At 34.0% G+C, this 26,745-nt stretch overlaps 1 protein-coding gene across 7 annotated transcripts in view; it reads left to right on the top strand.

Moving 5' to 3' along the window:
- Positions 1-26,745, top strand: part of C2H8orf34 (chromosome 2 C8orf34 homolog) — a 186,855-nt gene that overhangs the window by 131,400 nt on the left and 28,710 nt on the right. For all 7 annotated transcript variants that reach the window (XM_072034536.1, XM_027452324.3, XM_072034538.1 and 4 more), the window contains 4 exons: positions 4,285-4,358; positions 15,422-15,542; positions 18,534-19,036; positions 23,852-23,945. In XM_072034536.1, the coding sequence (XP_071890637.1) occupies positions 4,285-4,358; positions 15,422-15,542; positions 18,534-19,036; positions 23,852-23,945 (792 nt within the window). The remainder of the gene's footprint in view (positions 1-4,284; positions 4,359-15,421; positions 15,543-18,533; positions 19,037-23,851; positions 23,946-26,745) is intronic.

Here is a 26,745-nt window from a genome sequence, read left to right as displayed (position 1 = left end):
CTATTTAATGCTATTAGGTAAGACATCAACCTGACATTTTGTTCATTTACCACATTTGTAAAGCAACATATGTCAACATTAGTAACTAGTGTGTCTTTAAAGATTAAAGGCTTAATGCAGTTATGCCATTTGTTTTTCCTGTCCTCTGCCACTGATGACTTTATAAATATATATATATATATATAGGGAATAAAAATCTCTAAATATTAAGTTCTTACAAGTTAGATGAGGATTATCAACAAGAAAGACAGATTGATGACTGCACCTAAACCCTTTGAAAGGAAAGCAAAATTCTTATTTTATTTGAATAATCCCAAGAAAGGGAAATGGTGCTGGCTTGTTTGGGATAGATTATGGGATATGCAGAATTGAATATGAAACAATTTGTTTTGAACAGGTCTCTGCCTTCCTCTTCCCTTCCTCTGTACCCTTGTTCTTGTAGCAGAATTATACCTAATCTGCCATCACTCCCTGAAACTGTAGGCTCATTTGTATTTACTGGGAGCAGAAAGTCAGTAAAATTTGCCACCTGTTGCTAGGTGGCAAAGGCACCAGGATGAAGGAAGGTGTTCAAAGATGCTGTTAGATACGTCTAACAAAGCAAATGAATGTTTCATGATTGCATAGTGTGGACCACAGTAGTGCTATAGCCATTTAACTTGGGCCACTTAATATATCTCTGAATACTCTGTAGTCAGTATGGTAATAGTAAAGAGGGAGAACATTTTCCCTTAAAAAAAAGGTAGATGAGGTAACAAGATTCATGTTGTTATAACCACATCTGTTTCATGTCTGTGAATATACACGAACCCATTAGCTATATAGCTAGAAAATAGCATAGCTTCTAGGGCAGAAAGACTGAGGTCACCAGTAAGGTACTACCAAATTTCTGTCAAGAGGCTCTCTCAGAAATGTTCAGCCTTTCAAAGTATATTTTTTCCTAAGATGTTGGCTAGTATTAATTTTTGATGAAACAAACAAAAACAGATCTGTGTTTTGCAAGTAGGCACAGAATACAAACAGGTGCAAAACTCAGGCAGCTGCCCATTCTATCCATCTTTCCTATAAATGCATCACACTACTTGTTTTCTGTGTATTTAATATTTATTTCCAATAAATAAATATTTATTTCCAATAAATATTGTGTATGTGAAGAAGATGATAAAAGAGACTTTTAAAGATACTGTTAGAAAACCCTAAATAACCAAAGCATCAAGTTGCACTTTAAATTTTAGTTATGTCTTCTTAAGAATGTATTATATTATTAAAAAAAAAAAAATGATTAACAGGTTTTGGTTCCCAAGTTTATTAGAGTTTATTTTCTACTCTTGCTTATCTGTACCAATTACCTCACTGAGAGAAAACTATTAATTTCAAAGTGCTGATGTAAACCATTCTTTCAGGATTATGCAAGCAAGGTGCTAATGTGTAGTAAAGTTGAGGCAGTTTTCCTTGATGGGTTAGTGAGAAATTGTTAAATTGTTTGATCTGGAGCACCTCTCTTGTGGATTTCAGATGAACCAGGTTCAGAAGTAATTGGCTGCACATCTGATCTAACAGTTCTTATAAATAAGCCTTACTAAAGCAATTCCACCTAATAAAGTCAATGCAAGACTATATAAGAAGATCACCTGCAGCATCAGGCACAATACTGACTCAACTGACAATCTGGACCTGACTCTAATTAACCACTGCACTGATTTCCCTCTAGTGCAATCCTGCTGAATTGAGCAGAGTTGTGTCTGATCTAAGCAGTAAAAATGAGAGACAGGAATCAGGTCTTGAGATTGGACAGCACAAGATGCTCTAACACTGCTTTTTCTTTTTATTGTGTAATGATACCCATCAAAACTGTTTTTCTTTCCCATTGGACCATTTCACAGGAAATAACTAAGGGAAGAATTCAATAGCTAGGCTCCTGATTTTTATTAGTAGAAGCAACTATTGTGACTGCACTGTAAACTTCCTGTGTAGATAACAGTACAAGTCCAGTCTCATGGATCAGTTCTCCAGCAAGTCCTCCTCTTGTTCTATACAGATAGGGCTGAGGTTTTAAAAGATAGACACTGCAACAGGACTGATCTGGTAAAAGTTTGTGTCTGTCAGCCTCTATATTCTTCTCAGTGTGGGGGGAGTGTACAGGTCATATAAAAATGTGTATTTTTTTAAACTTATATAAAGAGACAGTATCAGTAAAAGCATGTGTTCATTTATTCCCAGTTGCCTGTAAGTACTGTAGGATCTTGTTTCACTTATTTCAGTCTCTCTTGCTGGCAAGTACAATACCCTTGGAGTAAGAGCCATGATGTGAGGCAGGAAAGAAATTGCAAATAAGATCTTTGCAGTCAGTGCATTCTTGTAGAAGGTTTAAAACACAATACCTCATTAGGGAGTAAACTCTGAATGTCAGATGAATGTAAAGCATAGACCTTTAAACTTTTAAAACTGCCTAGCATATCTGAAAAAAGCTGTTTGCAACCTGAGCTACTTTTCAATGGAGTATGCAACACTACATATGTCTGAGGTGTGGACAAAGACTTGTTTTGTGGCTCTTCCTGGAACAATGTATTTGGACCGAAACTGATGGGTTATATTGTGCTATGCCATGGTATGCATGTATGACATGGTATGCATTTCCTATTCCATTCTGTTATTAGATCTACAGATTGTGCTGTGATACATAATATTTAGTTTGCTAAATAAATTTTGCTAAGCAAATTTCACATCATACTTAATTCCCTATCAAACAAGAGTCACTGGTTTATATTATTTGTAGTTAACCAGCTCACCTTTCCACCTGATACATGCGAAAATACTAGGATATGTCGCTTCAAAGTTTGTCTTTCCTTTAAAGTGACAATAAAATTTAAAGTTCAAAACAGGCATTTGGATGTGGGGGAAAGTTTGAAATTAGGGATGTTCAATAGAAATAGGATTGTAATTAACACATACAGTTCTATTCCAGAATGAACTGCATGACTAAGGTAAAAAATTAAAAAGGATGAAAGTATTTGGGAATTAGGGTTGTGAACCAGATACAGCAGTGGCAAAAATGTGGCATCATCTCTAAAATCCTGAACAGTTCTCTGACCACTTCTCAACACTGCATCATTATCACCTCTTCTTCCTCCACTTTCATTTGGTTACCACATTCATTGCAAATTATACTTATAAAAACTGAACTGTACTGAAATACAGCAGTATTGCAAATGCAATGAATGTGGTAACCACAGTTGCTGTATTTCAGCACAGTTCAGTTTTTATAAGAAGTATAATCTGAGATGTTTGACAAATTAGGGCACTTTAGAAACATAAGAACCTCCCTGCTAAGTGTCCTTTGAATAACAGCAGAACTTAGAGAAGGGCATCTTGGTTTTTAGATGGTTTATGAACAGCATCAATTTGCCTACTGGACTGACAAGCAAACAGTGAAACTGCATAGCATGTTACTTGGAAATTGCTTTCTCTGACATAGGTAGGGGAGGTTCAGGCTGGATATTAGGAAAAGGTTCTTCACCAAGAGGGAGCTGGGGCACTGGAACAGGCTACCTAGGGCAGTGGTTATGGCACCGAGCCTGCCAAAGTTCAAGAAGTGTTTGGACAATGCTCTCAGACACATAGTCTAGTTTTTGTGTGGTCCTGTGTGAAGCCAAAGTTGGACTCAATGATCCTTGTGGGTTCCTTCCAACTCAGGATATTCTATGATTCTAGCTACATGTAAATAAACAGCCTTTTAACTCATTACATATGTGACAGACAAAAAACAAAACAAAACAAAAAATTCGAGATTGCTCAGCAAATTTTGTTTTTTTACAAATGTGACATTATGGGTAAAAATTATAGCCTGCATAGCCTTAAATGTTGCCTAAAATGACTGAAACTTCTTATTTCAAATATATTTAACTATATCCTAACTTGTTTAATTGAATCAATTACATTTGCTTTAATAGAGTTTATTAAAACTGAGGATCCACTACTCCATTGTGCAAAGGACAAACAGTTTTTAGTTTTAATAGAAATATAATAACCTACAAAACATGTGGCAGCAGAAGGAAGTTTGCTTGTCACTCTGTTCATGTTAGAGATACAGTTTCTCATTTAATTAAGCTTATAAATTAAAATTAGCCATAAATTAAATTCCAATGAAGTGTTAACTGAAAAGTAGTACTTGTATGGTAGCTACATTTGCCTTCCCAGCAGTTAATGTATACATATTTTATTTTCAAAGTGACTAACAGTTAATTATTTAGTGTGATTTATGTTTCTTCTACCTCTGTGGAACAGCTCAAGTACCTGGGGTTGAAACACTTACGGAAGATATTGATGAATTTGAGAGTGCCTCTCAAGTGGCAGGATCTGTAAGTATCTTCCCTTATGGGAAATCCTGTAAGTTTTAAGAATAGTTTGGTAAAAATTAGACTGTATGTAAAGATTAAAGTTTTGCTTGCCAGCAATGTCATCCTAAACAAGGAAAGCTTAATTTGCCCATCCCTTCTGAATATTCAGTTCTATGGAAGTTGGTTTTTTTTTTTTTTTTTTTTTTTTTTTTTTTTCATTCCAGGAAAGGTGATATTTAGAAATCTATTATTATCATTTCATGGGAACACATACTTTATTGGCCTAACTTATATAGCTTCCATTGAAAGCTCAGTCATTATAAACTATGTCTGTACATCCTTAAATATTTCTTTAATGGTTAAATATCCATTTTAAGAGTTTTATAATATACAATATTACAAAATGGACAGAAAAACATCCTTTAAATTTTAAATTTTATTATGAAATTTGATATAACATCTCAACTACAATTCAGCTTTTCAGTAATGTTTACTTGGAAACTGATAAAGAAGATATGTCTATTTGAACTGTGTTTTTTTTTTTTTTTTTTTTTTTTAAATAATGCAGTATTATGTGTGGTGATATTTTCATCAGTTCTCTTATCTTAAAATTTAACAATTTTTGAAAATTTATATAATAAGAACCTTAGAGCTAGTTGTATTGCATCAGAAATTTGAATACAAGTTAAAGAAGGGCTTGCTTTTTTTTTTTTTTTTTTTTTTTTTTCCTCAGGCAAATTATTTGAAAAGACAGTAGTTATTTGTTTTTACAGACTTTAAGACAGATGTAAGAGGAAACATTAATTTCTGTCCACTCATAGCAATCCTGTTTTTAGCACACTTTAATATTGGTAAGATGAGTGAGTATTTTTTGGCAAAGTTTTTGTTAAGTATTTGTTGGGCAGTATTAAAGAAAAAAGGAAAATGACAATGCAGACTGATCCTGCAGTCTTTCAGGCAGCTAACTGCTAGTAAAGCTAAAAATACTAAACAATCAAAAATTTATAATACACTTAGTATGTTATCAAAGCAGTTGGCAGACAGAGAGTTCCTGTTTAATTCCTAAAGATCTTTGAGAACATGGACTGCCAGAAGCTCACAGAGCATTTGTGGATATTGGGCAAAGGGAATGAGGAGCAGAACTTCAGTAGCCATTGCTTTCAGCTTCTCACTCAAGCCTCATTTCTACTTCTCTTCACAGTAGTGAACAGAGAGGTGTAATAAATTTTGCAGCACTTTCTTATGTTTTTTACACGATTTTCTTATCGGTTTGGACCCATGGCTACCAGCTTTGATTTTTCAGTTCCACAGACACGTGCATAGGAAAAAAGGAACAGATAAATTGAATCACATGGAAAAATAAAAATAATAAGGAAAATAAAATATCATTATATTTCTTAGCAAAATCTTGCTATGTGTACACGTTTATAAACAGACATATAATGTGTACATCTATCATTTAATGCTTGTTCTAGGCATAGGTACTTGTATTGGGCTCCCCAATAGAAGAGGGACATAGAACTACCAGAGCAAGACCAGAGGAGGGCTACTAAAATGATTAGAGGACTGAACACCTGTCATACGAGGACAGGCTGAGAGATCTGGGCCTTGAAAAGAGAAGGCTGAGGGGAGGCATCATCAGTGTGTATAAATATCTGAGGGGAGGGTATCAAGAGGATGGAGCTGGTCTCTTATTTTCAGTTGTGCCCAGAAACAGAATCAGAGGCAACGGGCACAAACTGAAACACAGGAGGTTCTGGATGAATATGAGGGGGCAGTTCTGTACTGTGAGGGTGACAGAGCATTGGAACAGGTTGCCCAGAGAGGTTGTGGAGTCTCCTTCTCTGGAGATATTCAAAATCTGCATGGATGCCATCCTGTGCAACATGCTCTAGGTGATCCTGCTTGGCAGGGGGGTTGGACTAGGTCATCTTCAGATGTCCCTTCCAACCTCGGCCATTCTGTGATAAAGTTGCCTAAAACAGTAGATTGCCAGAGGCGGTGAAGTTGACTGGACTAAATCCCTGAAACCCACTAACGTGACTGCTGTTACTGCCTCTGCTGCAAAAAGAAGTCAAGACCAGAAGTTGCAGCTATTGCTCTGCCAACCCAACCTCTTCCTGAGGGCAAGGGCAACTAGCTTCCCTTTCCTGAGCTCTTGGAAAAAAAACACTGGATGTTTGCCTGTATCTAAATCTTCTCAAAAAAATAAAAAAATAAAAAAAAATAAAATCCAACTGCTGTTGCATTTTAATGCTTTGAAGTAATATTTTGTTCTGTGGTCCCTTAATAACTTCCAGTGAGACTTATTCTGTGACAATCTTCACATACAAAATATAGAGATTGAACTGAGGTTCCCCTTAGGGAAACTATGAAGATTGCATTCATGCAATGAATTCTCACAAATTCTTTAAAAGAATAAGAATTACACCTGAAGAGCGCCTCAGAATTAATACCAAAATACATTTTTATGACTATACTTGATTTTCAGATATTATATGAGATATGAGTTACAAGATAAGGAAGAAGTAGAATAAATATGATGTTGATCAGACACTTCTCATATATTGAACAAATTGGTTCATGACATTCACTCAAATGTGCATATTACCTCTAAAAATTCCTGATCTAGGTGACGATATTCCATATTTAATACTGGTACTGTGTCCCGCTAGGGTAATATGAGTCTGTTACTAGTTAAACTGGTCATTATCATAAATTTCTCTCTACTCATGTATACTTGACTAATCTTTAAATGTGCCTTGACCTTCAGAGAAGTGTTTTGAGAAAAATTGTGGGACAAAGCTGCAAGAATTATGGAAGAGTATTTTTAGAAAGTCTTCAGAAAAAAGCTATACAGGTTATATTTTTCATGTTCAGTATACAAGTCCATACATAAGATCATGTGGAGGCTAATGCAGCCTGGATGCCAATAATATGAAGAGACATGCAACATCTATGCCTATAACATTGCTCAGTGTAATTTATACTATGATTACATTATGATGTTGTTGTAACGTATATTTTTGGTATTACATGTCTGGAAAGACTGGAAATTTTTGTAATTAGACCTTTTCCCTTTAGTCTTTTTAACAGAATCTTTTGCTAAGGTTTATTTTTCTCAAAGAGAGTTGATATTTGAAAATCAGTTTGAAGTATTTACAGGAATCAGCACTCTTCCTAAGGGTTTTGCAAGGACTCAAAGTGGAAGCAAGCATTCAGAATGTCCTTAGAGATTGTGGTTTACTGAAGGACTCTTTTATTTTTTTTTTCTTGACAAATATTTAGTTTAATAAAAAGTATTAGGCAAGATGCAAAGTTTTTTTTTTTTTTTTTTTTTTTTTTTTTTTTTTTTTTTTCCTACTTTATATTTGTATAAACAAGTTTTATAAATATTTGGCTAGAAATCTTCCAGAAAACACTGAACGGAAACACTAGCGAAAAGTTTGGTTGGCTGGAATTCTGACAGTAATGGAAAAGTAAGTTATCTGGGGAATCAACTAAATTTACAGTAACTAACAGAAAGAATCAGGGCAGATGCAGTGGGCAATTCACACCGAGTAGCCTTTGCCTTCACTCTGAGTTGCTTCTTTTGCCAACTGAATGTAACAGGACTCATACTTACTGTTTTTATTCATGTGAATCTTTGCATTCACTCATCTTTCCTGTCATATACACATGAAAAGGTGTATTTTTCTTTGCAAATTATCCATGTAAAGCAAACCAATCCAAGTATAACAGAAAGAAGGTTGTAGGGTAGGGGGAAGAAAAGATGTTCAACTGCAAAAGGCATTTTTACATGAGAATGCCTTGGGTTTTTGCTCTTTATTACTGTGGGAAAAAACACTCTAATAAATTGTTTTATAGAGGTGTTCTGATTTAAATATATTCTGTCTTGTTTTCTCTACTCCTTTGGAACTTCTCTGTTGCTTTCCCAGATGGAATATACACAGGATTTTCTATGATAAATACAGAAATTCCTTAATTGGGAATTCAGTTTGTGAAATGATTTGAGGCTTCACACACAAAGAAAAAATAAACTTTTAATTCATGGTATTAGTACATGTTGAATACAGCTATATTCCAGTGATGTGTAATTTTAATTTCACTATAACCAACAATTTTAGATCACCTAAGCTTCTGTATTTAACTAAATGTCATTTGCTGGATTGGGGTCACTGTTTAGCAATTAGAAGGTAAGCCATTAAAATAAGTATTTTAAGGTTCCTATGACATCTGGCACAACAGCAGTGTGATTCTGAGGTAGCATGAATTATAAAGGTCTTATTTATATATTACATATCCAGAATTAGTATTTTCTTTTCTTTTCTTTTCTTTTCTTTTCTTTTCTTTTCTTTTCTTTTCTTTTCTTTTCTTTTCTTTTCTTTTCTTTTCTTTTCTTTTCTTTTCTTTTCTTTTCTTTTCTTTTCTTTTCTTTTCTTTTCTTTTCTTTTCTTTTTTCTTTTCTTTTCTTTTCTTTTCTTTTCTTTTCTTTTCTTTTCTTTTCTTTTCTTTTCTTTTCTTTTCTTTTCTTTTCTTTTCTTTTCTTTTCTTTTCTTTTTCTTTTCTTTTCTCTTTTCTTTTCTTTTCTTTCTTTTCTTTTCTTTTCTTTTCTTTTCTTTTCTTTTTCTTTTCTTTTCTTTTCTTTTCTTTTCTTTTCTTTTCTTTTCTTTTCTTTTCTTTTCTTTTCTTTTCTTTTCTTTTCTTTTCTTTTCTTTTCTTTTCTTTTCTTTTCTTTTCTTTTCTTTTCTTTTCTTTTCTTTTCTTTTCTTTTCTTTTCTTTTCTTTTCTTTTCTTTTCTTTTCTTTTCTTTTTCAAATCCAAATTCACTTTTGTAAGTATGTGGAAATTCAGCATATTTAAAATTAAATACCTTGAAATTTTTTGGTCTAGAAATCGATATGAAACAAGTTTCATAAAACAGATATGGCATCTTGAGTGCACAGTTGCAAAGCAATAATTTCTTACTTAAAATATTCTCTTTTGCTTTGGAAAGCACCTAAAGTGCTTTCTCACTTCTTACCTCCTCGTATTCTATTTGCTGACATCATTTTGGTTATTGCAAAACCTAGCTGCCCAGGTACTGGCCCAATCCTTGTGACACATGGCATGGATGCCCAGTGTCCCTGTGGAGACTTCAGCCCTTGGCTGTAAGGACAGCTGGTGGAAAGACCTGGCCCCTCACAGGTTCAGTTCCATTAGCCCCACTGGTAGGCATTGCATGGGGCTCATGGTTGGCACTTCCAATGATGTCTTTCTTGCTGTAGACAGAATGGTAAATGTGTTCTGGACTGAAAATGCTCATAATATAAAATATTTGATCTTCTAACATGTAATTTTAAAATGAAAGAATTTTCTGAACTTAAAAAAAAAAAATAAATTAAAAATCTACGAATGCCCTGTTTTACCTGTCTAAAACTTTGGTATCTTTGGTGTGACAAATTCAAAATTATTAGTCCAAATAACAGTAAGTAAAACAGGACTGAAACTTAGAAAACAATTATTGTCGTTATATTTCAAAAACTGAAACAAATGTTATTACCAGGTGCCTATGTATTTCCTCCTCTCTTGCCTGTAAACAGGAAACCTATGTGTAAGTTAACCTGAACTACCATTTTTCTAGTGTAAGGTTTAGTGTAAAATATTCTGGCTGGCTGCCATGGGAAGCAGAAAGCTTATAATTTCAATTACACGGCATTTCAAATAGAACAGCCCCTAATGTGGGAGATGGGGATTAGAGGTGGCTGCCAATATTGCATCTGAGCTCTGAGGAGCTTTATTATTTTTACAGTACCTTAAAAAGCATGTTAAGAAGCTCACATCCAGTGCCTGAACAGATTGTAGTAGCTGAAAGATTTAAAACTTTGGTGAACTCTTACAAAATTATGAATGTTGTGTGATTAACCTTCAAACAAAATATAGCATAAAAGTTCCGCAGCTTGAATAATTGTCCTTGCCAGCTTCTTGGTCAGATGGAAAGGACACTTGCAAACAAATTGTTGAATAAGTGGAATTTTTTGCACTGGGAGGAACCACTGTCAAATATTTCTGTTTAAGACATTCAAGCCATTCAACAAAGAAATAGTGGATTATGCAAGAAAATTAAGTGTGGTGGTCTTTTTTACAATATTATTTCCTGAAGTTACCAATAAAATTTGCATTTGAATAGCAAAACTATGTAGAATATATAATTTTATATAGAATAAAAGTTCAATCAAAATATGTAACATATATACAACTTGTAAGGAACTCAGGATTGAATTAGATTTCACCTCCTTTTTATTGTGATTAACTATCTGTATTTTCGGTGTGAATATGCAATTCATCATTAAAAGGTAATCTTTAAAAATGAGGAAGCACTGTCTCTTGTGAGGTGAGGACTCTCCCTGCACCTGAAAAGAGAATGTATGTTCGTACATGGTCGTGCCTGTTGAGTACCTGGACATTTTAATTTGAAGTAGACCCAAATGACATAGAAAATTATCATTTCATTGTTTCTTAATATTTTTTTTTATGGTCAGCAGGAGGGGGCAGTTTGTTTTCTAAAAGGTATTTAATTTCCAGATGATGTTGTAGGTAGTTTGGAGGCCTTCCTCTTGGCCTCAGATATTCCAAAAGGTTGCACATCTGCAGAAATCCCAGGGCGTCTGTGGATATTACAGGCCAGCCCATGTTGTTTCAGCTCAAGATCAAGACATTCACATTTACACTGTTGTTTTTTTTTGTTTTGTTTTGTTTTTTTTTTTTCCCTAGGGATGAAAGCTATATAATGTATGCCATCAAAATGACATTGTGCTGCAGATTGAAGTACTTATAATGATCTTGAAAAACTTTCTTATTCTTATGACATCCTTAATAGTATTTGTGTACCACCATGACTTTCCCAGTAAGCTACAGTATTTTTCAGAAGTTCAGGGAACCAGTGATGAGAGACATTGCCTTTGGCTTTATTTTTTTTAATTTATGTTTTAGGAGTAATTTCACTAAGTAATCTAAGTAAAGAATACACTAATGAATATATTGTTTGTGAAGAAATAATGATGTTATGTAAAGAAAACCAATTAAGACATGAATGCATAGTTGACCTTAAAATTTAACAAATATATCCCAAGGGTTTTGAACATATTTCTGGTGCAAAGAGACATTGTCTTACCTTCAGAGTTTGAAGGTGACATGAACAGGGCCCAGAGCTGTTTTTACAAGTTTAAAAGGCAAGGATGTCTTTCAGGAATATCCTCATATTTAGATTTAAAATCTTGTTAATATGAATAGGCCATTTATAAATTTTGTGCTAATATTTATAAAGCTTAATGAACTATCAAGGGCAATTGCAGTTTGGAAGATACTGAAGGCATTGAAAAGGACTTCTTGTATACATATACTTTATGCATACATACTAAATTTTTCAACCACTTTCAGTCTACTGTCATTATCATTAAAGTCTGAGGTAACCAAAATGATTGTTTTATCTCTGCTGTACCTGGCCTGTAGACAAAGGACACTTTTCAGTAAAGTGGAATAAGAAGGTTTAAATAAATGACTTGCAAGCGTGAATCTCTCTTAAATGAGATATCTGAACTGCTGCCATTCATCCAGTGGAGAGAAATGGTAACACTGAATTCTGCTGTAGCTGTGTGAATGCATTTCTTCTTGCTAAAGCATTTGAACTGACATGCTTTCAGAGCTTCCTTATTAACATCCCTTGCTTTCAGCTTGTGCTTATCCTTTAGGAATAAGGCTGTTACATAAATTGCTGGAGAAACAGAGAAATCTTGTCTGTGTTTATGTATTATGCACTTAAATGCATAATCTCAAAATATTAAAAGATATTTTTCATGTTAAGTATTATTATTTTTTTAAATATATATATATGTATATAACACATTACTTGAGCCTGCCTCCAAAAAGAATGAAATATTGTTTCTTATAGCCCTGAAATATCTAGCATCAGTGAAGGAGCAAAAAATTCATTACACTGCAGTTTTAATGTCATAATAAATTCTATTTTTTTTTCAGATTTTCCAAATCATTATTTTCTATTGAGTATTTAATTCTAAGGCAATATAAGCACATCATTTTCCATTAAATTAAATTGCTACTATTAAATATCTCATGTTCTATAACTAGTATTAGAATATTATTCTGGTCTTTTGGAATGCTATTCTGAGACAAAATGTTGTCAACTTATGATAGTACATACTAAAAAAAAATATGCACAGTTTATCTAGTTATAAGAAGATGTATAACTATATCTAGTTATAACAAAAATTATACAAGATTTTAAAATCTGAATAGAAGCATGCAAAATATTGCTGATGTTTGATGACGGTTTAGTGGTTGATATCAGTGGTAGGGGGATGGCTGGACTAGATGATCTTGGATGTCTTTTTCAATCTTAATGATTCTGTGACTTCTATTCTGTCTTTGTGATTTGGAGTCTCCAAACTGAAAATTATTTAATTTAAATATTACTCTTTTTATTTTTTAATGTAATGATTACCATTAAAAAATAATTTTTCTGCATTTATTTTAGTTTCTGTTATGGGCAGTAGGCTGAGATGCTTTCACTCAGTCACCTTAGTTGGTATGTCTTACATTATTGCTGTACATAAAGGAAATAAGTATGGTAGAGGAAAAGGTGGAACATAAGAAGAAACTATAGACATTTGTTGAAGTGAAAGATTTCTCCATTTTGTATATAGAAAATTGAAGACAGAGAGTGAAAACCTCTCAGCAGGATAACATTTGTAAGTCTATGTGTTTAGAGGTTACAGGGTAAGAGAAAACCCATAATTATTTGTTTATGATAAACTTCAATAGAGTTGAGAATAACAGACAAACAATTTGGTCTTCAAGTATTACCATAGCCCACTGACTAATTTTTATTCTTTAGTTCATCTGAGTTATATCTATGCATGAAACTGTATAAAAAGAGTTCATCCTTTTAACCTTGGGGATTTTCCCCCTATATTCATTATTATTGCCCTGCTATTTTTTTTTCCCAATTATGAAAAGATACACTGTTGAATTTATATAAAAATGGCCTCTTTCCCCCATAAAATTCTGAAGATCAGAGTATGGGAAAAATAGGTTAAGTAATCAGAATATTAAATTTTTGTTACAGGGTCTATTACTCTTTCCCATCTCTTATTTTGTTTCTTTTATTTCAGAGGAATCACTCATACAATGAGTTACTATTCTATCTAGAGGTAGTTATGGAGCAACTAATATCTGTTAGAAACAAACAGATGTGAGTAATTTAATACAGGTGACATCAACAAGCCAAGTTATGATTTGGATGGAGAATTCACAGCTTGGACTGAAGTGGCAAATTCTCAAAATCTCTTGGGGAAATGGGTGAATAAAGTATGTATGAAATAAATGTGTTTGCAGGAATACTTCAATTTCTGAGTAATTTATGTTTTATTCAGCTGTATATTTACCTGAGATTAAATATGGGTAAATTTAACTGGAGTAGAACTTCTGTAAACAAACAAACAAACAAACAAATGAACAAAAAACATTTGTCAAATCAAAAAAATGTCAATTGTGTTTTTAAAATGTTTTAAGAGGGTAGGATTACCTGCAGTATGCAAGAAAATATGAATAGTGGTTTTTTTTAAGTATGGATGTGGAACTTCACAGTATAGCTATTGCTTTATAAATATAAATCTGTGTTAACAAATTAACAAAAGACACATGCTTCACAGTCATCAGTTGAATACAATACAGTGTTTATTGGAAAAGATTTTAAAAGATTATATTTATAAATTATATCCCATATAATAGTTTACTTCTGTTGAATTATGCTTAATTAAAAAAAATCAATAACAAAAAACAAAACACAAGGCAGCTACAATGTTTGCAGTTAAAGCAAATTGTTTGTGGGCAAAGAGGATAGCAAACTTTTGATTTTGTGTACATCCTTTGAACCATAGTCTACCCTTTATATGCTGACAGAGCCCAGCCAGGAGAGCACCACCACGTGCTGCAGCTCTTTGCAGGATCCCATTCATCTGCTGGTGACTTGGGTACAGCGTGGCAGACTGCAGCAGCAGACCTCTGTGTGCCTTCCCTAAATGGGGTCACCAGTTTAGGTCTCCCTCTTCTGCTTAATCATTCTTCTTTCTGCGATTACATCAGCTTAATGCCTTTGAAACCCTGGCCCCTCTCTAAATTTGTTTGACATTTACTGGAAGATTAAGAAAATTAGTAAGAGGTAAATGATGATGAGACCATTGCATAAGCTTTATTTCTTTGGGAAACCAGAGAAAGTAAGACCCCCCCTACACTGCAGATGAAATGTTTTGCTGAGGTAATAAAGTAAAATTTGTTTCAGATAGGCTGTTTAGAATGTTTTAATTAATGTTTTGTTCACTGTTTTTATAACCAAGTCTTAAGCATTCCATCATATACTTCTAGTGTATTTCAAGGAAGCATATAAAAACTTACTGCGTTTACCTCATAGCATTATATTTCAAAACCATTACTTGAAATTACTGAATGGGTTCCAGAAAATGCAGGTAACTTTTGAGTACCACACCATTCAATAGCGAAATAATTGGGTAGGCGTTATGTTTGCCAGCATCTGTTCCAAATGGCTATGTTGCCTTAATGATTTAGTTGCTGTTCCTGAAAGGAGTACTTTTTGCAGTGATAAAATAGCACTGGCAATTTTGATTAGGAAATTCTGTGATGTTCCCAGAAGTGCTGCTTTGCAGAGATACTGTGCCAAATGTTATGGTAATTTGAAGTAAGTGCAACCCCCACTAAGTAACTGGAATTGCATAGAATGTAAATCATTGAAGAATTTGTCCTGTTAAGTTGTCTCAATGTGCTCGTGTGCATGTATATATTTGAATTACCCTAGAACTGTTGATTTTGTGCAACACCTACTATTTATGTTATTTAAGGTAAGAAATTATGTTTTGTACTTTTTGCATATGAGCATTATTTATTCTGCACAGTGTACCCCCACCAGATTCACTATTCTAAATGAGTTCTCATCCCCTTTTTTAAAATTGTTTTACACATAAATATGAAAGTACATTAAAAATATTCTAATGCATTTTTATCTATGTAAGTCTCAGCCAGCTTGGACCCTGGATGCTATGGGTGTGAGACCTGGAGGTTCTCCAAGACAGAAACTCTTAAAGGACTCCTTAGCAGCAAAAGAACTTCAGACCATGGAAAAACATCTAGCTGGTATGTATGGTAGTAAGAGATAATAAAATGTAACTTAACTTTCTATGTCAGTATTTTAGACAAAGGAAAAGACAATCTTTTTCAGATGCTGATAGAAAATAGGTAAAAACTTTATTATTGCCCTCAATGAAGAATCAGATCAGAGGACCTCAGATAATAATGCTGTGTTTTTGCTTAGCCTTATTTTTTTCATACATTTGCAAAAGATGAAGTGTCTGTGGTATCAGCAAGTCTCCCTCTTTCAGTTCTTTCAGTAGGTGCAATGTAATCAATTAGTCCTATCCGATACTAGAACATCATTTAGATGCCTGACTTGTGACTTTGACTACCTGTGCAATGATGAAAAATAGTCCTCTGTCTCACATACACCTTCTTAAGGAGCTTGCCTTTCTCTTATGAACACGCTGTGTAAAACTGACTTTTTAACATTGGCACAAGTGGGCACAGCTAAATTAGTGAGTAATATCAACTGTCAGCATGTACCTAGGTACCCTGGTATTTGAAAACAACATTTTCACAAAATCAAATTTTGAAGCAATCAGTTTTCCTTTCCTTCCTTGCATATGGCTCAATAATACTTTTGTCTAAGTTCCAGGCTCGTGTGTTACTGTATCTGTTTTATATCACATGTAAATGGAATTGTGCTTTTTTGTTTGTTTGTTTGGTTTGGTTTTGTTTTTTTTTTTTCTTCCCTTTGGTAGTTAATTCCAGTAACTTGCCCATTTTGTTTGTTATACTCATTCTGTGCTCATTGCACACTTCTAGAATATATTGTACCACAAGTAGAACTTTTAAATGCATAAACAGTTGTGCATCTATACATAGTTTGTAAGTGTATTATGAATGATATCCTTATTCTGGCATTCTGATATGCAAGTAAAATGCCTTTGTGTTGCTCTGTTGTCTGCATTTTAATTTCCTTTAAATGACATTAACAAGGGATTTAAAAAATCCTAAGTCATAATTCAGTTCTGGTATTTACTGTGTATCAGGTAATAATACCATGTGGCTGGAAATTTATGTGTTTTGTTTTGTTTTTCCTTACTGTTTAAAAAGCTGTTATTGAAGGAAAACCTGTGCTAAATAAAACTGAACAATTACATTATGAAAATATGTTAATTATATGTGGAAAAATGATTAACATAAATGGTTTACCTGCAGACTTGTTTACTATATGAAATGAAGGAAACATGAGCCACAAAAATGTTTATTTAGCTGTTATTAAATCATATAATATTCAGATAATTTCTTTGCATACTGTATCACTATGGGAAAGTTAGAGGTCTGAATTTTGCAAAGACAGAAATCAGTTTAAAACAGGTAACCCACATTGTCATTATTGGCCCCTGGATTAGAGCCAGGCATCTTACAAATTCCAAAGTGATATGTAATGATTTTTTTAAAACATTATGGAAGAATACTTCAAGACATAATTATTTCAAAATGGAAATAATTAATTTTAGAGGCCAGTTTTTAGTAACATTATTGTAAGGTTGAGGTGGCAATCAGAAATATTCTTAACTGTGTGATAGAAAGAATAACTACATTTTAAAATTGGCTAATTGGCTAGCATCAAAACATTTAATTTTTAAAGAGTTGAAAGACACTTTTGTCTGAGGCTTTCACAACTATTTCATTTTTATCACTTTTATTTATTTATTTTTTTAGTAATAGTATTTTAAATGTGTGAAATATCTTGTGTTGAAGTAGTAACATGAACCTGATGTACCTTATTTTCCTGTTTTCAAAGTGCTACTTCAAACTATATTAATGTTGAAGGTGGCACATATTTAACTATTTTACATAAAATATTATTTTTATACATATAGTATACCTATAATATTTTATATTATTTTTATTCTGTTTACCTGGTAAGAAGACTTGCAAGAAAATCTGATTTTCTGATATGCAGTTTAGAAAGTGTTTATTTTAGGACTTTAAGGAGCAAATAAAAATGAAATCCACATTTTATATATGTTCACTTAATAGGTGATTAAGTCAGTGCAGCCATGCTGATTTACAGCTTCTGGCTTGTACAGTTTGAAGGAAAATAACATTTCTTTTCTAAAGGTAAGCAACTGTCACCATCAGAATCAAATTACAGTAGAGTACATCAGTGAGAGTGAAAATTCAGAACTATTGTGTGAGATGAAATGAACTGCTCCGTAAGCTTCTTGACATTTTTACTTGCAAAGAATTTTCACTTTAGTAGCTATTCTAACCTAAATTCTAACTTACCTTCAGCTAACTTTGTTGGATTTATATCATTAGGAGCATTTATATGAATTACATGAATTCAGAAGATACTTTCCTCACTACACCTGAACTGTTCCATTTTTAAATAGGATCTTGTTCCTTATAGTCCTCCTGTGTAGGGTGGGGACTGGAACACCAAATGGGAGTCAGCTTTCTCTCTTAAATTCTAGACCTTGGGGACCCCTTCACCTGCTGAGGCATTGAAGGCAGACCACAGTACAAAATTCAGATCCAAGCAGGATCACAGATCTAGATGTACTTGAGGTGAAGAGCCCCAGAGTTTTGTTTGGGCAATAGACAGTGAGACCAGAATCAAAAGTCTCATCTTGAACCAGTTTTGGATAGCCCTTCAGTGCAGCTAGGGACTGTGAGTTTAGTTCATAGCTCCATTTTAGCTTGATACTAATGAGAAACTGCAAAAGCCACAGAGAGAGAACTTTGATGAGATGAGAGAGGTTTTTGTAGGTTGTAGTGACATTTATAGCTAGATGATTCAATGAAGTGGCAATATCGTATTTCTGTGGGATAGATGTGTGTGCAGTAAATCAACTGTAAATAACTTCTGAGGACATGATCATGTGAAACTGTTAATTCTGATGCCTTATATCTTAAGGGTGAATAGATTTTCTCTCCACAATTTAAAGTTGTCACTTATAGTAGAGAAAATCAATAAGAATTTTAAACCTAAGAGAAACAGAAGTTTTTTTGTGTGTGTTTGTTTGTATGTGTGCACAGATATTGAAAAGGACCTAGCACTATGGGAAGAAGCAAGGCTCTCAAGAAGCCCTAGTATCCAACACCACAGTTTAGTTACATCTGACCATCAAGGCAATCTTCAAGCTGCACAAGGCCAAAATCCAAGGCCTCAGGTGCCGCCTCCAATGGGGAAAAATGTTCAACTCCAAGGAAACAAATCACCACCGTTGCCCACTAACAGCCGAGCACAGGTCTCAAGTCTTGCAAACAGCCGGTCTCCAACACCTGGTGCACAAACCAACAGGTCATCGACTCCATCAACACCGGGAAGCAGACCTGTGACCCCAAACAGCTTGCTGTCACGGCCTCTTACCCCTAGTAATCAAGGAAATAAAGAAGGTGTCATCAATATGCACAGAAGCCGATCTTTGACCTCTAAGAGCCAAATGGGGAGGACCCTCAGCGCTGCTTCAGGGCTCTCTGTGCAAATGAGTGGAGATGTTGTTGGAACTGTCACTACTCAGAGAAGCAGTTTATCAGAAGTAAGATTTTCAATTTAATGCTTTTGCTATGGTTAATAGCTACTATAACATGAAGACAAGATTGTGTTTTATGTTGAAGTAATATCAATATACTTAATGTAACTTACTGCTTTGAAAAAAAACCTTGAAACATAATGAAAAGTAGCAAGGAAATACTGCACAGCTTTGAGAAGTACTGATGAGAGAATGTCAGGATTATTGCACAAATCATACTAAAACACTCATGCCCTAAATTATTCATGAGATCTGTAGGATCTTGCTTGCTTAATGCACAGCAGTTTTATTAGCCTTACAGTTTCTGAGGTGCATATGTCTGGACTATTAAACACAACTTTATCTTTTTATCTTACCTTTATGATTCCAAGGTATTTTATCCTCCTATCCTCCTGCTGCACTGACAGTGCATAATATTTCCTTGGTCTGCTGCTTTTTCTGCTTTTTTTTTTTTTTTTTTTTTTACATACTGGAATGATTAGTTAGACATCTCTGAATGGACAGATTTTCTGAAACACAAAGCTGAACTTCAATGAGAAAATGTCCAACATTGTTGAATCACTATCTATCACTATTGTGCTTGTTAGCTACTAGACTAATTCAGAGCATAAGAACTTCCTGTCTTATATTAATGGATTTTATATGATTAGTCTTTGTATTTAAAAAAAAAAAAAAAAAGAAAAAAGAAGTTAAAGTACCTTGTAAATTTTGAGTGAGTTCTCCTCTGCTAACCTTAGCTGCCTTAAAGATAACTATACTGTGTAGGCAGTGGAAATAAAAGCACCTGTGAAAGAATAACCTTGCTGTCTATCTCAGATACATGCCTCACTAAGGTGATTTTTTTCTCAGGAAATGCCAATCCTTCTATATTGACCCGTACATTTAGCAATGGAAAAAAAAAATCCTCATTTTTGTTTTTGAATGGCAGTGCATTAATCTCATCTCTTTGGCTAGTTCTTCATCCAGAATTGAATATCCAACTTAAAAATGACCAAAGGTGACTACGGTCAATATATTTTCAAGCCAGAAATTTGAAAAGAATATGTAACAGTAATAGAAATCTGTTTTGACAAAATCATCCATCCACTGTTTGGAGGGATGGGTGTGTTTGTGTGTTGAAATTTTCTCACATACAATGAGGATTGAAGTTCACTTTTTTTAACTAAGAATATTCAGAAGAAATGAAGGGATTCATTGTTTCTCACTAAACACATCATTTTTTCGGACTTCACTGTAGTCATGTGATGCCAACTTGGATTATTTTTGTACAGGATCCTGCAAGTGCTATGTGATGAATACTTAATCTCTACCAAGGGACAGCAACTCTTTCAGTCCCTTCTGATACTTCCCGTAACAAGACAGGCAATTAAAAATGCTTACTTCCACAGCCTTTCTGTGGTTTAGTAATAATAATCTTGAAAACCCATTTCATTTGCTGTGATTTTTTACTTCTGTTTCTAAAATCCCAAACTTTGCTGATACCTCTTATAATAGTGTCTTGTTATACATTATTTTAATGTGTACATATGTTTGTCTCAAGTACTTTAAGAAAAGAGCAATATCATGTTTTAGAGATAGAATAGCATGTCCAGTCTCATCCAGTAAGCTCACTGTAAAGCTGGCATTAAATCTCAGCATTCCTGTGCAGAATCATATCCCCTGTTATGATCCCTGCTAGAAGTGAAAAACTTTTTTCTTTCTTCATCACTGGGCACAATAGTATTGGCTGCTAGTCCCCCAGCTCAAACCATATTAGTCCCTTCCTGACAATCACAAGACCTTTGACTTAATGGAAAGTTCTCTTGGGACCAGCTGTGATTCCAAGGGGGAAAATGGCTAGTATCACATGTTCATACTGGTGAGCTTCATCTGTCAAGCTGTAGAGCCCTCAGGTCTCAGAAACTGACTGGTGGAGGTCTGGCCAATCTACTGCTGCCAAACTCATGTTTGAAATGTTACACTGGAAACTTTGGGAGCTCTTTTAGCTGTCTTTGTTCATTCAAGTTCCTGCTCACTTAGGAAAAGACAAGTGGGTAAGGATAGATCATACCCAGAAAGTATCTCTGTTCAGTAATGTGTTTTGCCATGTTAGAGGTGTCCCTCTATTTCTGTCCATGTGATTCCTCTTTGACCGTGGAGAGAAATTTGGAAAGTCAATGGAAGCTATGTGAAGAACAAGAAAGCTCTTTCTTTGTACTTTTGCAAATTAAAAATGTATGAAACTAAAAGCTGAGACTGTAAATTACTTTGCAACTTTCATTGTAGGTTTTGTATCCCCTTCCTGTATAAAAACAGCAAAATAAAAGAAGAGAAATTGCCTTTATTTTTCTTACAATTACAGTGTTAACAGGAAATTTCCATTAGATGTGAATGCACTGTGGCTATATTACCAACCCTATACAAGATGCTGTGGTAATATTTTGAAAAAAAATCTGCTTCCTTTCTCTCATGTGGCATTAATGGAATTAATCAGTACAAAACTGATCTATATTTGATGAGAATATGTCAGTTGAAAAGGAAACAGATACTGAGTACCAGCAAAGTGTTTTATTATAAAGAGCTTGAATTAAAAAAAAACAAACAAACAGGTATGAGTGGACTTACAAGGTGCATGCTGTCACTTTTTTGGTTATCAGGACTTCTAACATATTTCTCAATGCCTTATCTATGCTTCCTAGTCTGTAATGTGTTTCAAAGATAAGAAGTCTAAAATACAAAAGCATTCAAAGTACAATTCAGAGTTCTTTATAAGTTTTGATAAAGTTCATGCTATAGCTCAGGATGATTTAATCTTGTTATAACGCAAGTCTTAAATAATTTGGCAAGTACTTAACATATCAGCTGTGAAGAATTTTAATTTAATGCTCAAGACTTATAATGTTCTGAGATTTTGTGGACAAGTTTCTGCCTCTTGGCACACATAATATTACAAAGTTTTAACAGGTGTGTTCCATTATCAGCTCTGTTCAAGGCTGAATTGAATTATAGCAAAAAATGCTACCTAGAGAAATAGTTTTATTATTTCTATAAAACTAATAAATCAGGGCTTCAAATCCTTTTGCAGAGATACCTTTATGAATTTACTGTATCCTTTGGTGTTTTGTATAAATTGACAAAGGAATGTTGAATCCTGCTTATCTCCTTAGGATGGATGCCATTAAAGTGACACAATGCTGTGATAGTTATCAATAGCTGTAGAGATGAAAATACTACTGCCTCCCTTGTTTGCCATCTCGTTTTCTCAGCACTTGGAATTTTACAATTACTTTTTTCATCCAGACAGTTTAAAGTGGTGTACAGTAATATTTATGGGTCTGTCATTGTTAATCCTGGGAAATTTCAGCTGATTTGAACACAGCACTGGTAAACACAAGGCCTCCTCCTAGTCACTGGTGTATAGAGCACAAGTCATAAGGACTCTCTTTTTGTCAGGTACTTCCATTCTCTTGTACTGCCTGGCTCAGTTCTTCATTCTATTTTTGGAATATTAAAAAGCATGCTGACTAGCACGAGAGCCACTTGCTCCTTCTGCAAGAATCCTACTACTTGAACCAAACCCTTTCCCCATTTCAGTGCTGTAGTCAGCAAACTTTTACTTTTCTTGAATAGAGAACAGTTTAAAATATTACATTTGTAAAGCCTGGGTCTGCTGCCTGAGCTTCATGTTGGGTCATTGCAGCAGTTTTTTAGAAATTTTTAACAGATTACTAACAGAGTTAACAATTTGCTTACACCAAGATAGATCTCGATTGAACAGTCTTAAGTTTCCAAGAACTGAGTAAAACAAACCTAGTTTATATTTTTAAACCAGATGACCTAGCAATAAAAGTAATGCTGGGTGCTGTGCAATACTATGAATACGTAGATTATTGAATACTTTGAGTAAGTAGATTCTGATTTTCAACTGGTGTAAAATGAGACAGCGCTGGTAGCCCCCTTTTCCGTTAGGTGCTTATGAGAATCTGGCCAGTAATTTTATGATATCTGGCTGATGTTTGAGTTAACTTTTGGAGACTCAACTTGCATGTCTGAACTACTGTTGGAATGAAACAATGCATTCCACTCTCATCTCTTACCTTCAATATTGCAAAGGAATCTGTCATAGTATTTTACATGTGTGTACATGCTTACATGAATATGTGTCTATGGAAAAATATTTTTATATACATACATATATACATCATGTAAAAAGGAGATGATTGTAAAACATTTTTAAAAAGCATGTATTCAGCTGGATGTGGATTATTAACCATGTATAACATTTGTATTTTGATGCTTAGAGTTTTATGGTATCTTGGAGACGAAAGTTTCCATAGCATTTTTCCTTCCTAGGCTTTCTCCAATAAAACTATAGGTTCTATATCAGGTTGCAGGTCCTCATTCTTATGGGATTGAAAACAGTGAAAGTTCTGACAAATCAAAGTCTTGCTTAAGCAAATGATTCATGACATTTCTAAGCATGGTCCAAAAACTGTAGGGACAGATAGAATATCTGCATTAAGATTTTATTCTGTGTCACTGTATTTCTAAGATGAGCATTTATCTATCTATCTATCTATGGCCATAGTAGACTCATAAATAAAGATTTTTTTTTTTTTTTCCAGAATAAACAGACAAATAAACAAGAATTAGATTAAAAAAAAAAATCTATTTATCTATTAATTTTTAATTTATTTTAATTTATTAATCTATTTATTTTTTAATTCAAGGGCTTTTCCTCTCTAGTTAATTCAAACTAGAGTGTTTGCTACAATCTTCATTTATGTAGTACCATTCTGTCATTCTGTGTCACTTTATCTAAAATAGATCTGTTTGTGGCAGGATGAATTCTTACAACAGCTTCAGCTTACTCATCAGCCTTGGATATTGCCGAGTGACACAGAAAGTGAAGGAGTGGAAGCTGACCAAGACAAATGTAAGTATACTTGTTAGGTGATGATAATATGTCAAAATAAATAAATAAATAAATAAATAAAACTTTTAACTTCTCTTTTACATCTTACCAAGTCCTGCAAAGGAGTAATGCTTGTTCAGAGATTTTCTCATAAGTAGCAATTATTAATTTAATGGCTGAGCTTTATATGATTAATTTCCATAAGCTTTCCTACAGTCACTGAGCATTGACAAAATAATCACAGACCAGTTTACCCAGCTAAGTGAAACAATTTGTACTGATGTGTTAAAGTAGTTGTTCCAGAGAAATAGCATGAAGTTGAAATAGATGCTTTGTGTAGTAAATCCGTATTGACCTGAAAAAAAGCAAAAAACAAAACAAAACAAAACAAAAAAAACCACACACACACATAGAAACTCAGCAGCTCTAAAAGGTAGAACCTTTTTCCTCATTATTTCTGGTTTGTCTGCATTCTTCTGAATTCCTCTGTATGAAAAAAAAATTGTTCTCAATCACACAAGTAATCCTTAATTTCCTACACTCTTTGAAGCAGTTATCTAATCATGAAAGTAAAGGTCAGCAGGATCATAACCTAACTGAGAGAACAGGTAACAACAAGTAGCACACTATAAATCACAATACTTTCAAACTGTAGCAAGTTGTATCTGACTACAAGGTACCTGTAAATAATATTGCTGGAAAAATTAAATGTTTTTCACATTTTCTTTTTATTTTGCAGTTGTTTTATGATCTGGAAGGGTGAACATACAAACTATTTCCATACATGATATACTTGAAAAGAACAGGTGGTTTAATCAGCATATTTAGAAAACTTAATATGTGTGACTAAAAATTCCTTAAACATTCCTTAAAATAAGAAAAAGACAGTCTCATCATGGAGTCAAACAGTTGTGTATGGGATTCATGGTTAATGATAATCAGGCCAGATAAACAGGGCATATTTTAAAATTATGCCACTTCAAAAAGATTTTTTCTATTCATATAGCAGTTTCACAAATCCATAAATAGCCCAAGGTTTGACTCTGAAGTTTCAGTTTACATACTGAGATACTGAAGGACATGAGCTATTTTATTAACACTAGTAGTGTTAAAATGAAGTTTTATGTATTCAGCTGATTTTAGTCCAAAGTTGGTAACTCTGGTTTTGCTTAAATCTGAACCTACCACTAGGGCTGAAGCATAAGTGGCCAAAGGGAGAGCCTGGCTGGTATCTGCCCTATCTTTGGACATGAATTTTCCTCTGTATTTTTCTCTAATGAATTTACAATCCCACCAACATTTACAGGACTGGCTGCACATACATGGACTGGTTTTAAGTATGTGACAGGGAGACTGATGCTTCAGGGCACATCAGATGTGCAGCAAGTGTTTATTTGAAGCCGCTGTACCTGAATTGTGTGGGTGAGGGCATTTCTGAGCATCCAAGATCCTGTGCTATAAGATTTCAAGAATTCTGGGAGATAGTTACCATTGCCCAGTGTGAGAGAATAGCAGATTATAGGTTACAGTATTAAAAAATATCAGTCCTGTCTTCAGATCAATAGAGATTATACTTGTCTGAGTAATGACATTTGTTTTTTCTGGATCTGAGGGCACCAAGAATGAAGAAGGGAAATAAGGTAACTGTAAATTACAGTTTCTTTAGCAAAGAGAGATCTGCAGAAGTAATCTACTCCTCTGAGACTGTATGTCTGCACGGTTAACTGCTGCATCATTTCTAGTTGGTTGGTCTTTCTACTAACATAACTAAAGTAGTAGAACAAGGATGTTTATCAGAGCAATAATTCATGTATCTGAAATCTAATATGATTAACATTATTGAAAATAACAATACTACCTTGCCTATCTGAGGGGGTATGCTAGTGACATAGGCAAGCAGAAAGTGCAGAACTGCCAATGCTGGCAAAGAGAAGCTGGCAGTTCCCAGTTGTAAAGTGGGGTGTCAGGGAGAGGCTTGGCATACTTGCTGATGCCAGTGCTTGCAGGCAGAGCAGCTGGCAAGATTGTGCATCATTTTTCACTCTCAAGTTAATAAATCTGTGTGGATGTTGGGTGCATGTGATTTAGTGTTGAGGGGCCCAGGAGTTCATAATTTATGAGTCTTAGCAGAAGAGCTACAAAATTAATCTTTACAATAGCAACACCTGTTCTTTGACTCAGCTTTTAATAAATTACATGTGGATAATATTTACCACATTCTTTGACTACTTTGAGATAATAGCAGCCAGGTGTAAAGCTAGTTTTTGGTAGTGGAAAAACAATGCAAAAAGAGAAGATATTTGAGTCACCTTGTGTTCTTTTAAATTAATACCTTGTGGTTAGTGTTCTACAAGGAAAAGGATGAAAAACTTTGGGGTGGGGGGGGGAAGAGGGAGAGTACCACTTTCAAATGAACTCATATTCAGGTATTTAAAGAGGCTACTTTCAAAGCCAATAAATGATAATTGAAAAGATTTGAATCACTTTGGCATTTCAAAATCTCCCCATAAGCATAATTTGCAAAAAGAGATACAACACCACCCACCTTGTCTTATGGAAATGAGATCTAGGGTCTCAATTCCTAAAAATCAGACTTTACTTTCTAAATCCTTTAGGCTCTCTGACAGCATCTTAAAAAATTATCCTTGTCAGTAAGATCCAAAGATAACTGGAAGTCAATTGTTCTTAAAATTTCATATGAATTATAAGAAAATTTGAAATCAAATAGGTACTCATATAAAAGAATATGAATGATTACAGCTAAAAAGATTTATGGTAAATAAGGAATGAAAAACATTGTAAGAAATATTGCCATTTTTTA

Source organism: Anas platyrhynchos, chromosome 2 (genome assembly GCF_047663525.1).
Source record: "Anas platyrhynchos isolate ZD024472 breed Pekin duck chromosome 2, IASCAAS_PekinDuck_T2T, whole genome shotgun sequence".
NCBI lineage: Eukaryota > Metazoa > Chordata > Aves > Anseriformes > Anatidae > Anas > Anas platyrhynchos.
The sequence above is the reverse complement of the archived record's forward strand: the minus strand, read 5'-3'. Positions and strand labels throughout refer to the sequence as shown.